Source organism: Entelurus aequoreus, linkage group LG25 (assembly GCF_033978785.1).
Source record: "Entelurus aequoreus isolate RoL-2023_Sb linkage group LG25, RoL_Eaeq_v1.1, whole genome shotgun sequence".
Classification (NCBI taxonomy): domain Eukaryota; kingdom Metazoa; phylum Chordata; class Actinopteri; order Syngnathiformes; family Syngnathidae; genus Entelurus; species Entelurus aequoreus.
In genome coordinates this window covers 30,413,107-30,428,091 of record NC_084755.1, presented here as the reverse complement: position 1 = coordinate 30,428,091, position 14,985 = coordinate 30,413,107, and the positions used below count along the sequence as shown (strand labels likewise).

The 14,985-nt window shown below is 37.8% G+C and overlaps 2 protein-coding genes across 9 annotated transcripts in view; one reads left to right on the top strand and one right to left on the bottom strand.

The window, feature by feature from the left end:
* Positions 1-14,985, top strand: part of caskin1 (CASK interacting protein 1) — a 275,600-nt gene that overhangs the window by 213,624 nt on the left and 46,991 nt on the right. For 4 of the 5 annotated variants that reach the window (XM_062036952.1, XM_062036951.1, XM_062036949.1 and 1 more), the window contains 3 exons: positions 3,963-4,067; positions 6,664-6,782; positions 12,550-12,631. In XM_062036952.1, coding sequence (XP_061892936.1) covers positions 3,963-4,067; positions 6,664-6,782; positions 12,550-12,631 — 306 coding nt within the window. The remainder of the gene's footprint in view (positions 1-3,962; positions 4,068-6,663; positions 6,783-12,549; positions 12,632-14,985) is intronic. The other variant, XM_062036950.1, reaches the window with a different exon arrangement.
* The window catches only part of LOC133642635 (phosphoribosyl pyrophosphate synthase-associated protein 2), a 327,925-nt gene that overhangs the window by 270,325 nt on the left and 42,615 nt on the right, over positions 1-14,985 (bottom strand). The gene's annotated exons all lie outside the window — the stretch shown is intronic.

Sequence of the window (14,985 nt, the reverse complement as noted above, 5' to 3'; positions counted from 1 at the left end):
CCTGCAGGACGAGGAATAGCTAAACATGCTTCACTACACACCGTAGCTCACCGGCGTCAAAATGTAAACAAACGCCATTGGTGGACCTACACCTAACATCCACAGTAATGATACCAAGTACAGTAGCGTATCTAGTCAAAACTACTATGATTACGTCGATATTTTTTGGCATCACAACATCTTCTTTCGTTTTTTTTAAATGTATATTATGTTTATAAACTCAGGAAATACGTCCCTGGACACATGAGGACTCAAATTATGACCAATGTATGATCCTGTAACGACCTAGTATGGGATTGATACCTAAATTTGTGGTATCATCCAAAACTAATGTAACGTATCAAACAACAGAAGAATAATTGATTATTACATTTTAACAGAAGTGTAGATAGAACATGTTAAAAGAGAAAATAAGCAGATATTAACAGTAAATGAACAAGTAGATTAATAATAAATTTTCTACCACTTGTCCTTAATAATGTTGACAAAATAATAGAAAGATAAATGACACAATATGTTACTGCATACGTCAGCAGACTAGTTGGGAGCCTTTGTTTACTTACTTACTAATAAAAGACAAGTTGTCTTGTATGTTCACTATTTTATTTAAGGACAAAATTGCAATAATAAACATATGTTTAATGTACCGCAAGATATTTTGTTAAAATAAAGCCAATAATGCAATTTGTTGTGTTGTGTTTGTCTTGCATTTTACTTGTAAAACTGAAATACACACACTGACAAATGTATAAGCTATGTGATTCAAACAACATACTGAAATGTAAATATTAGCTTTACACAAATATGCAATACTGTCTTCAAACAAATACTTCTTAGTGTTGAGAATATTTCGATGGTGGAAATATATGACTGGCAGCCATTTTAAGTCGTCAAAAAATGCATTAAAACGGTGCACAAACATCGTTTTTCCATAAACATCTTACTATCAAATTGAATCCACCTTAATATTGAGTTATATAAACAAGTTAAACAGTTTACTTACAGACGTGTATTTTCCAAGGCTTGTAAGAGCTAACACAACTTGCCTGCTTCTCCTTTGTCTCATAAACTGACTTCCGGAAATCGTCAACCCGGAAGTGTCTAAACAAATCAAGCGTAGTAACTTCCTATCGCCACAAGGTGTCAGTAAGAGTCTACAATCAAATGAGCATAACCATATTTAATATTGTAACATTACACACAGTTTGAACAGGAAAATTAAACACTTGACTTAAATAATGAATTCAATATTTGGCGTACCCCTAGATGGCGCCCGCGTACCACAGTTTGAGAGTATGTATTGCATAAGCTTTGGTGTACATTTTGTGTACATTTTGCTCCACAGTTTCTTTCATAACTCGTGTTTTGAGTCTGTCTGAAAGATGATCGATTCTGGAGGCATTCTCGGATCATAAATGAAACCTCTCCAAAGGTATCATAATTTAGAAAATGTGCGCCGTTTAAAGATATTTTGAAGTCGTCGCCGCTATTTTTTTTCCAACGTCGACAATAAACTTAATAAGAATATACAGTAGATTCACCCGGTCACAACAATAGGTACACGGCAAACGATTCAGACCGGCGTTAAAAAAAGCTGCTTTGAGCAGCATTAATGTCTTACACATCTGTGTTATTATGCGCATGGCAAAATTAGATACAAATAATACTTTATTCTACCATTTTTTTTGGCTGCGAGCTTGACTTAATGTCGAAATAAGTACATCCACCTCGCTGTGATGTCACAATGTAGCCAGCCTGCGAAACCCAGTGAACAGAGGCATCCAAAACTGCGTGCAAGCGCACACTAAAATGCAGCGAACCGTATGATTTCACGCTTTGGCATTGTTTGACCCGAGTATCCCACATTGTAACAACATTTAGAAGTCAGAAAAGACCAAATAATAATAAAAAACTCCTAAAAGTCAACAAGTTTAAAAAGGTTCCCGGACAATGTTACGAATACCGCAATGCACTCAAAAAAATCTTCTTATTGTATCTGCCAATAGAGCAGAGGTGTCAAATTCCAAAAATCATGGCATGATAACTTAAAAATAAAGACAACGTCAGATTGTTTTCTTTAGTTTAAAAATAGACCAAGCACATTCTGATAATGTTACATCGGTTAATAGTATTCTATCTTCATTTGTCGTTATTTACGACATGATGTGATAAGGTTCATCAGTCAAATAGGTGGAATTGAGTCCCGGCAGAGTTTAAAAATTTCCCCATTGGTGTTAATGTTTCTTCTATAAGAAGATGATAATATCACAATCAAATTACAGGATGGTATTAACGTAATTTACTCATTTTCTTTAACTGATCATGTGGTTTATTCTGTACATATGTAGCATCATTTACAACAAAACTCGGGAATTTAGACTCATTTTATGAATCACATATGAAGTTAGAAGGGGATACATTGTATGTCAGCATATTTATTAGGGGTGTCAAAAAAAAAAAGATTTTCAGATTAATTGCGATTTTTATTTGTAACAATTCTTAATCGATTAAAAAAAAATTAAACAAATAAAAATGCGTATAATATAAAACTTGATCAGAGCTGTTTATCTATTTTATGGAGAAATGTAGTTAATCATAGAACTGGCATCCAATGTTATTTTTAAAAAGTATAGATTTGGAATCAGAAATTGTTTTAAATTAGAGATGTCCGATAATATCGGACTGCCGATATTATCGGCCGATAAATGCTTTAAAATGTAATATCGGAAATTTTCGGTATCGGTTTCATAATTATTGGTAAAAATGTAAAACTTATGACTTTTTAAAACGCCGCTGTGTACACGGACGTAGGGAGAAGTACAGAGCGTCAATAAACCTTAAAGGCACTGCCTTTGCATGACGGCTCAGTCTCATAATATCTGCGGCTTCTCACACACACACAGGTGAATGCAAGGCATACTTGATCAACAGCCATACAGGTCACACTGAGGGTAGCCGTATAAACAACTTTAACACTGTTACAAATATGCGCCACACTGTGAACCCACACCAAACAAGAATGACAAACACATTTCGGGAGAACATCCGCACCGTAACACAACAGAACAAATACCCAGAACCCCTTGCAGCACTAACTCTTCCGGGACGCTACAATATACACCCCCCGCAACCCTCCCCAACCCTGCCCATCTCAACCTCCTCATGCTCTGTCAGGGAGAGCATGTCCCAAATTCCAAGCTGCTGTTTTGAGGCATGTTAAAAAAAATTATGCACTTTGTGACTTCAATAATAAATATGGCAGTGCCATGTTTTTCCATAACTTGAGTTGATTTATTTTGGAAAACCTTGTTACATTGTTTAATGCATCCAGCGGGGCATCACAACAAAAATTAGGCATAATAATGTGTTAATTCCACGACTGTATATATTGGTATCGGTTGATATCAGTATCAGTAATTAAGAGTTGGACAATATTGGAATATCGGACATCGGTAAAAAAGCCATTATCGGACATCTCTATTTTTAAATCGAATCGTTATCCCCAAGAATCTAATCGAATCGTGTGGTTCCCAAAGATTCACAGACCTAAGATTTATGTGCAACCACAAAATGTGTGCCCCTTACCAACATCTTTGACAATCACGGCATGAACGTAGCATGCCACATTTTGTACACTATCACTAGTAAGCTGCGTGAATACGCAGTGTCCAAACACGGAAGTGTTGCTTCTATTTTAACGCGGCAAATAGCTCCGCCCCCTCTGAAGTCACGCGCGCCGTCACGGCAGGGGCTACAAAGAATTGCTATTGCGACACCCAGTGGACACATTTAGAACAGCAGTTTCTCTCATTCAGAAATCTCAGCTCATTTGTATACCAAAGTCGTCTCGCGGGCCGGATAAAAGCTCAGGCCCGCGAGCCGTGGGTTTGACACCCCCTGCAGTGGAGACTCAATGCTTACTTAGCCCAGTTAGCGGCTAACGGTGGTGTCCTGTGTTGAAGGTTGTCGTGGCTCAGAGGCAAGTCCTCACAGCTCCCCCACCGCGTCCTGTGGGCCCCATGGAGGCTCCAACGAGGAGATCTGGGTACTGCGCAAGCCTGTGGCAGGTAACCGAGCCGCACTGCGCTGAGCCCTCGAATCCCGACTTTTTCGAGAACACCTAACCAGGCATCAAACAGTATCTGGCGTCCGTTCAAAAATGATGACAATTTCCGTAATTTAAAGTGGAATTGCCTTTTTTTTTTGTGGAATTTTGCCTATCGTTCACAATCATAATGAAAGACAAGAAGACAAAAGGTTTTTTTTGTTTTTTTTTGTATTCTAACACATTAAAAATCGTCTCGTTCTCGGTGGCTAGCAATGCAGCTAATGGGAGCAATCAACTGTACCTCTAAATCACTTTAAAAATGCTCTCAAAAATTGTTTACGTTCCATAACCTGTACAATAACCAAACTGTAGCAACATTGTTATTGAACACTGAGGAACTCTTCTTCTATCGTACTAACACATTGGCGTGTGTTACGCCATAATATCCGTAAAAGCTAACTACGCCAAGAGATAAGCTTGCTTCTACGTCAGCACAAATCGCGTTTGAATTTGTAATGCACAACACTGCGATATGACACCATTGTGTACTGACTGAAAAACATGAAAAATCATATTACAAACATGAACATATTACAGAATCTGTAAAGTATTATTTCATGTTTTGTTAACACATAGCTAGCCAGACAGCGTGTGTACTGTAGTTGTAATAACACACATGACGTGCTGTGTGTATCATGAACAATATAAAGTCTGACCCACTCTATCGACAGTTTATATTTGGTCCAGCTGGCCAGGGAACATTTTTCCCCGGTTTATTTGGGTCAGCACTCCATTTATGTCTAACTAACTTGGCTTCAACTTCCACATTTAAAGCGCCAAAGTCATTTTCACCTCAGCTTCCGTCTGCGCTGGCGTCTCAGCCTTCCTTCGTGCTGGCTTCTAGAAGCAGTAGTTCATCCTCAGTATATTCAGCTTCAAAAATCTTAATTTGTTCAAAAATAGTTGTCTATTACCAAGTCTGCCATGATTAGGACACACGCTCGCGTTTGATTGCGGAAGTGGGAACACACGTGTTGCCAGAAGTCAGACGTGTGCTGCAATGGAAACGGGAATCAATGCGCGGAGGAGGAAATCAGTCCCGGTATTGATTAAAATGATTTAAAAAAACGGTAAATATTGTAAATATTACTTATTGTTATGAAGGTGTCTGTTACTATATTATATGTATACTTGTAGTGTGTATATTGTACATATTGCTATGAAGGTGTCTGTTACTACATCATATATATACTTGCAGTGTGTATATTGTACACATTACATATTGTTATGGTGTTTGTTACTACATTATATATATATACTTGCAGTGTGTATATTTATTACATATTGTTATGAAGGTGTCTGTTACTACATTTTATAAAGACTTGCAGTGTGTATATTGTACATATTACATATTGTTATGAAGGTGTCTGTTACTGCATTATATATACATACTTGCAGTGTGTGTATAATACATATTACATAGTTATAAAGGTTGTCTGTTACTACATTATATGTAGACTTGCAGTGTGTACATAAAACGTTGATGGAGGTCTTTGAAGGCTACAACGGTGACGCACATTAGCCGCATCTTCCAAGCGTTTTTTATCATCTTTAAAATACTAAAAAAAGACATGTGAGTTATTGTCTCTCATAATGTGTCATAATCTGTTGGTGGTGAACCCCAAAATGCAGAGATGGCAGGCGTAGCGCAGGAAAACATTACTTTAATAGGATAACCGGAGACAGGAAACAGGAAGCCAGCATAACAGGAGACAGGAAACAATCATCGAGCCCTGACTGGAGGGCGAGGAAGGCATAAATAGCAGCCAGCTGATTGACAACAGGTGTGGCCAGGCTGCCAATTAGCGGCAGGTGAGGGGAAACAGCACTCAGGGAGCCATCCAGGAAATGGAACCAAAATAAGAGCGCCAAAAGGAAACAAACACCAACCAAGGAAACAAAACCCGACGTGAATGTGACAGATCGTCTCATAATGATTGTGAACGATAGGCAAAATTCCAAAAAAAAAGTGCACTTCCCCTTTAATACTCCATCCAGTGTTTTTTTTTTTTGCTTATTTTTAAACTGGAAGGCCCTCAGATACTCTTTGACCTGCAGGAAGTCATGTTCCACTCTCCTTCCATCTTTTAGAGTAGCTACACTCAGTCGGCTTATGTGTCGGACTTGCAGCCATATGCATCGGTCTACGGTCTTTGTGAGTATGTATGGAGGGTTTTTGTTTGTTTTTTTATTCCAGAAGGATTAGAGCAGGAATGAGAGAGTGAAGAGTAGTGTGTGTGCGTATGTGTGTGTTCAATGAGGAGTGTGTCCTGTCGTTCATATTCACTCACCTGTCCGACATGTTCATGCCACATCATGCTGCCCAGTGCATTTCAAAGGAGAGTCTCACCGACTACCACGTTGTCACGGATACCAGCTAAACCACTCGATGTGTGTGCGTGTGTGTGTGTGTGTGTGTGTGAATGCGTCCATCTGTGTGTTGCATGCATGCATTTGCATGCAATGGTGTTGTTTTGGACGGTTGCATGCATATGAATGCATGTTTGCTTGGGTGTGTGCGTGTATGTGTGTGTGTGTGTGTGTGTGTTTTGTAGGTGGAGACCGCAGCAGTTTGGGGAGCTCTGGCAGTGTGACCAGCGTGAGGTCATCGGGCAGCGGTCAGAGTGCCGGAAGTGCCGGACACATCCTCCATGCGCAGGCGGAGGGGGTTAAGGTACAATAGGACACGCACGTTTGCCTGTAGGCGCCATAAAACAAGCAGGAATTTCGATTACGTGCAGAGGGAAGGGGATTCATATGGTTTACCTGACACATGAAACGTGACGAATTTGGGGGGTGCACTAGTCCAATTGGGCTCATTATGTCTTCAAATAATTATGCAATGTTTTATTGTTAAAGCCCAGACCTGGGCAAATTAAGCTTTTCATTCCTAAATATTTTTTTTAGATCTTTAAGATGGAAAGTAGCTGCCATGATGATGTGCAGTGATGTTTTCAAATGACCGTAAGTCTTAAATACCACTGATAGTCACACACACACTAGGTGTGATGAAATTATCATCCTCTACATTTGACCCATCCCCTTGGGAGGTGAGGGGAGCAGTGAGCAGCAGCGGTGGACACGCTCGGGAATCATTTTGGTGATTTAACCCCCAATTCTAACCCTTGATGCTGAGTGCCAAGCAGGGAGGTAATGGGTCCCATTTTTATAGTCGTTGGTATGACTCGGCCGGGGTTTGAACTCATAACCTACCGATCTCAGGGCGGACACTCTAACCACAAGGCCACTGAGTCTTGAACTATACAAAATATTTCAATGGTTTGAATCTGCGCTTTTGCATGATATACTAGTTACTAGGGATGTCCGATAATATCGGACTACCGATATTATCGGCCGATAAATGCTTTAAAATGTAATATCAGAAATTATCGGTTTTCGGTTTCAAAATTATCGGTATCGGTTTCAAAAAGTAAAATTTACGATTTTTTTAAACGCAGCTGTGTACACGGACGCAGGAAGAAGTACAGAGTGCCAATTAACTTTGAAGGCACTGCCTTTGCGTGCCGGCCCAGTCACATAAGATTTACGGCTTTTGACACACTCACAAGTGAATGCAAGGCATACTTGATCAACAGCCATACAGGTCACACTGAGGGTAGCCGTATAAACAACTTTAACACGGTTACAAATATGCGCCACACTGTGAACCCACACCACACAAGAATGACAAACACATTTCGGGAGAACATCCGCACCGTAACACAACAGAAGAAATACCCAGAACCCCTTGCAGCACTAACTCTTCCGGGACGCTACAATATACACCTCCCTCTACCCCCTACCCTCCCACCTCAACCTCCTAATGCTCTCTCAGGGAGAGCATGTCCCAAATTCCAAGCTGCTGTTTTGAGGCATGTTAAAAAAAATAATGCACTTTGTGACTTCAATAATAAATATGGCAGTGACATGTTGGCATTTTTTTACATAAATTGATTTGAAGTTGTTCTCTTATTTTGGAAAACCTTGTTACATTGTTTAATGCATCCAGCGGGGCATCACAAAAAAATTAGGCATAATAATGTGTTAATTCCACAACTTTATATATCGGTATCGGTTGATATCGGTATCGGCCATTAAGAGTTGGACAATATCGGATATCGGCAAAAAAGCCATTATCGGACATCTCTACTAGTTACTATGGTAATCTAATTAGTTACTATGGTAATCTAAGTCACAGCATCTCAGACGAGGCACCAAGCAGTGTGGGCGGAGAGCGTTTCCACAGAGTGTCAGCCTGAAATGTGGGTGTCAGGGACAGACGCGGAAGGAGATATTTACAACAATATTCTAAAGCTTAGTGATGTATCAGATTGTAGGTGGGTTTTGTTTTTTACCCTCCGCGTTCATATTTTGCTGTGTTTGTTGCGTTTCGCTTGATTGTAAAATATGTCGATCGAGAGGGGGTGTGACGTTCATATGTTGTCAATATTCAGTGTTTTATCCTTCATACTTAATATTGTAAATCCCACATTCTTAATTTCCATGTACATTGTGGGTGTCTCATTCAGTAAAAAAAATTAAAATTCCATTCAGTTTTTTAAGGCGGTCTGTCATAACGTTTCTAGCATTCAATCAGATATTATTTTGTATTAGTGTTCCTAAAAATCCAGATATACCGGTCCCCAGACACAATTTTTTCTCTATATTTGGCCCCCCCGAGTCAAAATAATTGCCCAGGCTTCTTATAGCCAGACCTGGGTGTTTAATTTTGCACCTGAAAGTTTTGGCTAAAACTCTGGCCTTCCCGAGGACACAGGTCTGGCTATAAGAATTTTTAAAAATTGCATAGGGGGTGCATTATCCGCTTCAGCCACCAGACAGCAGTAGAGTGTTGAATATCTTAAAAGTACCAGTATAATGGAAAAGCAAGTTGACTTTATTGTATCTTCATTGTATCCATTAAACCATATCTGATTGTATTTACAATCCGCAAAGTATGTGAAAATACTGTCTAAACATCACAAAATGCCACAAATTCTGTCTGCCATTTTGAATATTCCACTCTGAATATCTTTGGCAATTTCCGTAGATTCTACGTCACTGGAGTAACGCTTATGCACTCTGACCGTATTATTAGATCAGTCATACTGGAAATATGCGAACATTGGAAAGATATGTACTGTTTATCATTCACAATCCTTAACCAAGACAAGAACACATATGTTTCTTTTTTTTATACATTCGAAAATCGTAAATAAATAGCTAACAATTGACTCAACAGATCGAGGGTCCTCTATTGGGCCCATAAAACCCTCCCAAAACATCTAAGAAGCGCCAACAATACTCCTATATGTCAATATACTATATGTCGTGACCTGAAAATTAACCAAATATGAGTGATATTGTTATTATAAGTGCTAACGCAGACAGACTATTTTAGCGGCGCATTGATAGCAGTAAGCTAATGCTCGCTTACGCTGCTTTTGTTGACACACTATAAGACGGCGGCTGCTTCTGCTTTGTCTCAAACTTGTTAAAAGTAAACTCTAGATTATATATCATGCTTCTCTCACCTGGTAGTAGACGAATGTGGCTATGGACCGAAAGGCTGGTCCACTTTCACATCCCTGAGTTGGCGAAAAAGACGCTAGTTGGGACAACTTTTTTTTAACCCTTTGTGAGGATTGTGATTGATTCTTCATTCTAACGGGATTATGTGAGCGTCTCGTCGGTCGGCATCCGAGCGAGAGTGGAAATATTCCAGTAAGTGTTTGTTTTATTATGGTTTATAATGATTAGTTTTAGAGATGTCCAATAATGGCTTTTTTGCCGATGACCGATACCGATATCAACCGATACCGATATATACAGTTGTGGAATTAACACATTATTATGCCTAATTTTTTTGTGATGCCCCGCTGGGTGCATTAAACAATGTAACAAGGTTTTTCAAAATAAATCAACTCAAATTATGGAAAGAAATGCCAACATGGCACTGCCATTTTATTATTGAAGTCACAAAGTGCATTATTTTTTTCAACATGCCTCAAAACAGCAGCTTGGAATTTTGGACATGCTCTCCCTGAGAGAGCATGAGGAGGTTGAGGGGGGGCGGGGTTGAGGTGGGGGTGGGGGGTAGGGGGGGTGTATATTGTAGCGTCCCGGAAGAGTTAGTGCTGCAAGGGGTTCTGGGTATTTGTTCTGTTGTGTTAATGTTGTGTTACGGTGCGGATGTTCTCCCGAAATGTGTTTGTCATTCTTGTTTGGTGTGGGTTCACAGTGTGGCGCATATTTGTAACAGTGTTAAAGTTGTTTATACGGTCACCCTCAGTGTGACCTGTATGGCTGTTGACCAAGTATGCTTTGCATTCACTTGTGTGTGTGAAAAGCCGTAAATATTAAGAGATTGGGCCACAACGCAAAGGAAGTGCCTTTAAGGTTTATTGGCGCTCTTAACTTCTCCCTACGTCCGCGTACACAGCGGCGTTTTAAAAAGTCATAAATTTTACTTTTTGAAACCGATACTGATAATTTTGAAACAGATACGGATAATTTCCGATATTACATTTTAAACCATTTATCGGCCGATAATATCGGCAGTCCGATATTATCGGACGTCCCTAGTTAGTTTGTATGTTTAGCACCTAGCAATGCTGCGGATGATAGTGTTTCAATAAAGCTACATCCGTTTAGTACTCGGCTTCTAAAACTTACTGCTCATCCTCTTTGTGTTCGGGCTCAAAAATATAAGGTCCTGGATCATAACTTTCCCAATATAATTGTTGTTGGCTCTCACAAAGTCTACTTAAATGGCATTGTTGTTGATGGGGAAGGGATCTGTGGTTCCTAACTCTACGTCACGCATCACATGACTGGCTTCCTCCTTAACTCTCAAAATGGCACGGGAATCTCCGTGAGATTGATACTGTTTTGATCATATCTACTTATTTGCAAACTTTGGATGTCTTTTGCTGTCATAAATCAGATATATACGTTAATACCTTCAATATAGAGTCAACTTGTTTGTCTACTCTACTGCTACTTTAAAACCTGTTTTGTGGCAATTCCAACTTACACCACAGCGACAATTGCTGCGTAGAGTCGCCTTTCCCGTCATTTTAGCAGACTGCATTGCAAATTTATTAACCCCACCTCTTCCTCTTACGCCAGATCCCCCCAGGAATGGGGCCAATGAATCCCTTCCCTACTGTAGACATTTTGTACAATAAAGACGCGGCGACTCAATTTGCGAAAAAAGTTCAAGTCAAATTTCACTCTGTGGCAGTGTTTCTCAAACTTCATTCACCAAGTACCACCTCAGAAAACACTTGGCTCTCACCATAATGATCAAAAATACAGTAGCGTAGTAGGCCTAAGTATTCATTAAAAAACAAGGCACAGGTTTTATTTAACAATTATATTAAATATTTTTGGCCACTGTAACACTACACACATTTTGAACAGTACACTTGATTAAAGTACAGTGTTTTATATTCTTTCTTTTCAAATACAGTGTTACTATTCAAACTGTGCGTAATGTTACGGTCGCCAAAATACTAAATATAATTGGTAAATAAAACCTCTGCCTTGTTTTTAATGACTACTTAGGCCTACTACGCTACTGTATTTTATTGTTGGTCATTATTGGTACTTGGAGAGCCAAGTTTATTAATATGTTATTAATATTATCTGATCAAGTAGCAAGATTTTCCATGTATTTTGTTTTTGGGTATCCAAAATAAATACAATAATATCTGATTGTCACCTTGACTTATGACTTACAAGCAAGTTATCCATCAGTCTGTTAGTGAAAAAAAGATCTAAATAAGTTGCTTATGGAAATTGCGTGACGAGACCATTAGTACGTTTATATTCCTAAATATATTCATTGTTACAAGCGGCCCTCTGAGGGCAGCCATCATTACAAAGCGGCCCTCAATAAAAACAAGATTGACCCTGCTGCTCAATTCAGTTGTTTAAGGCCACAGCCACTAGGGGGCCACATTATCATAGCCTTGGGCTTTTGTATATCCATCCATCCATCCATCCATTTCTACCGCTTTTTCCCTTCGGGGTCGCTGGAGCCTATCTGTGAATGTAAATATGAAGATTTTATTTAAATCCCTCACTAGAATAAGTGATGTGGAAAAGTGAAAAAAAACCAGGACATTTTTTCACATAAAAAATAGATTAGTCCTAAATTATTGAGATGTTTTGATGGTGGAATGGTTCAAATCAGTTGAAAAATCTGGGCAAAGTAGTCGAACGAACAGTTGAATTGGTGAAGAAATGTGGACGTTTGAAAAAATTTGTATTCATTTTTGAATGTTGAAGTGTCCCAAGAAATGTGATAATTTTTGGGAAATAAATCTTACTGTGTGTGTGTGTGTGTGTGTGTGTGTGTGTGTGTGTGTGTGTGTGTGTGTGTGTGTGTGTGTGTGTGTGTGTGTGTGTGTGTGTGTGTCTGTTTGTTTTCACAGCTTCTTGCCACAGTCTTGTCTCAATCTGCCAAAGCCAAGGAACATCTACTGGAGCAGTCAAAGTCTGTAGACCAACCTGCAGGTATGACAGAACCCAACCACTACAACGGAACCCGTTTATGTCGACAGCACGTCTGAGTTGACCAACTCAGATTTTTATCAGATGAATCACTGGATTCCTAAGGATTAATTTTGATTAATCACAATTCTATTTTTAATCAACATCAATATTGTTTAATTTTGCCTGAGCAAGGAGAGGGAAGGAAGAAGGGAATATATATATATATATATATATATATATATATATATATATATATATATATATATATATATATATATATATATATATATATATATATATATATATATGTGTGTGTAGAAAATGGATGAATGGATAGATATGTGTGTGTGTGTGTATATATATGTATATGTACAGTATATTAGGACTGCAACAACTAATCGATTAAATCGATTAAAATCTATTATTAAAACAGTTGTTTTGTTGGATCTATGCTATGTGCATGTGCAAAGTTATTATTATAATTATTTTTTTTAATAAACCTTTATTTATAAACTGCAACATTTACAAAGAGCTGAGAAACAATAACCAAAATAAGTATGGTGCCAGTATGCGTTTTTTTTAAATAAAATACTGGATAGAATAGAAATGTAGTTTGTCTCGTTTATCCGATAATTAATCGAAGAAATAATCGACAGATTAATCGATTATCAAATTAATCGTTAGTTGCAGCTCTAATATATATATATATATACAAAGACACACACACATATATAAGTATACATACATATATATATATAGTATGTGTATATATTGTGTGTATATATATATATATATATATATATATATATATATATATATATATATATATATATATATATATGTGTGTGTGTGTGTGTGTGTGTGTGTGTGAAAATATATAGAAAATGGATGGATGCATAGATATATATATACATATATAAGTATACATGTGTATACATACGTATATATAGTGTGTGTGTATGTATATATATATATATATATATATATATATATATATATATATATATATATATATATATATATATATATATATATATATATATATATATATATATATATATATATATATATATATAGAATGTGTATATATGTGTGAAAATATTTAGAAAATAGATGGATGCATAGATATAGATTTGTATATACATACATATCTATATACAGTATATATATATATATACATATGTAAGTATTCATGTATATACATACGTATATAGTGTGTGTGTATATATATATATATATATATATATATGTTTATATACTGTATATATATAGTATGTGCATATGGATGGATGCATAGATATGTATATATACAGTAAATGTATATACATATAAAGGTATACATACATTATATATATATATACACACACACACATGTACATGTATATACATACTTACATATATGTATACAAACATACATATATGCACTTAATGTGTTTATAAAACTGCCCTTTTTTTTAATAAAATGTTGTCCATTACCAACACTCCTTACATGAGACAAGAATACACGTATTTCCCTTTCCTGTGAATTCTAGATAGTTAAAAACTGCTCATACGAGGCGGCTAACAATGCAGGCAACTAGGATTGATCTGTTCCGCTCACAATGCGCTCTAAAAAACATCTAAAAACTTCCAACGGCGCTCCATTTACATGGCGTGACCTGCACATGAACCAGGCTGAACCGACAGTGTTATTGTAAGGACTAACACAGAGGAACTACTTTTCTGGCGCCTTGCTCACACTGCTCCTCCAACCACTAGCAAGTAGCCATGACAACTAGTTAGCATGAGATGCAAATAACGTTGGTTGTGTCGCGCCATGCGGAGCATGAGATTCTGCTGCTGTATTGCCTTTGAGTTATGAAAAGTTATCTTTCATAAGTCCTGCATCTCATCCGTACAGTAGAAGGTTGAGGAACTAAGCCAGGAAAATCCACACGCTACCAACTTGTTACTGTATGGCTCTCGACAAATTGAAAGCAGCATAGAACCATCACAACATCGCTAAGAACCTTTTTTTTTTTTAATCTGAGGAGTGAGATTATGCTGAATTTAGCAACTCAAGAAAAGCACAAGTGCTGAAAGATACAATCGTCCCAGGGAGAGCAGACATTTTAAGTTACTGTATTTTTCTTCTAACTTAAAACATTTAGCAATCGTGCCACGTATGGACGGGTACTTTTATGGGACCAAACCAAAATCTTTCTGTACTACCAGGTATCGTTTCACGTAAAATCAAACAATTCCATATTTCGATACCTTTGTTCCGCGTGATGTCCCGGAATACTGGCTCAAGGAAACTACCACTCAGGGTGGACTCAGTCAAACTCCCTCTAAGTGACGTTGCAATTTTCAACACCAACAAAGCAAGTATGCTC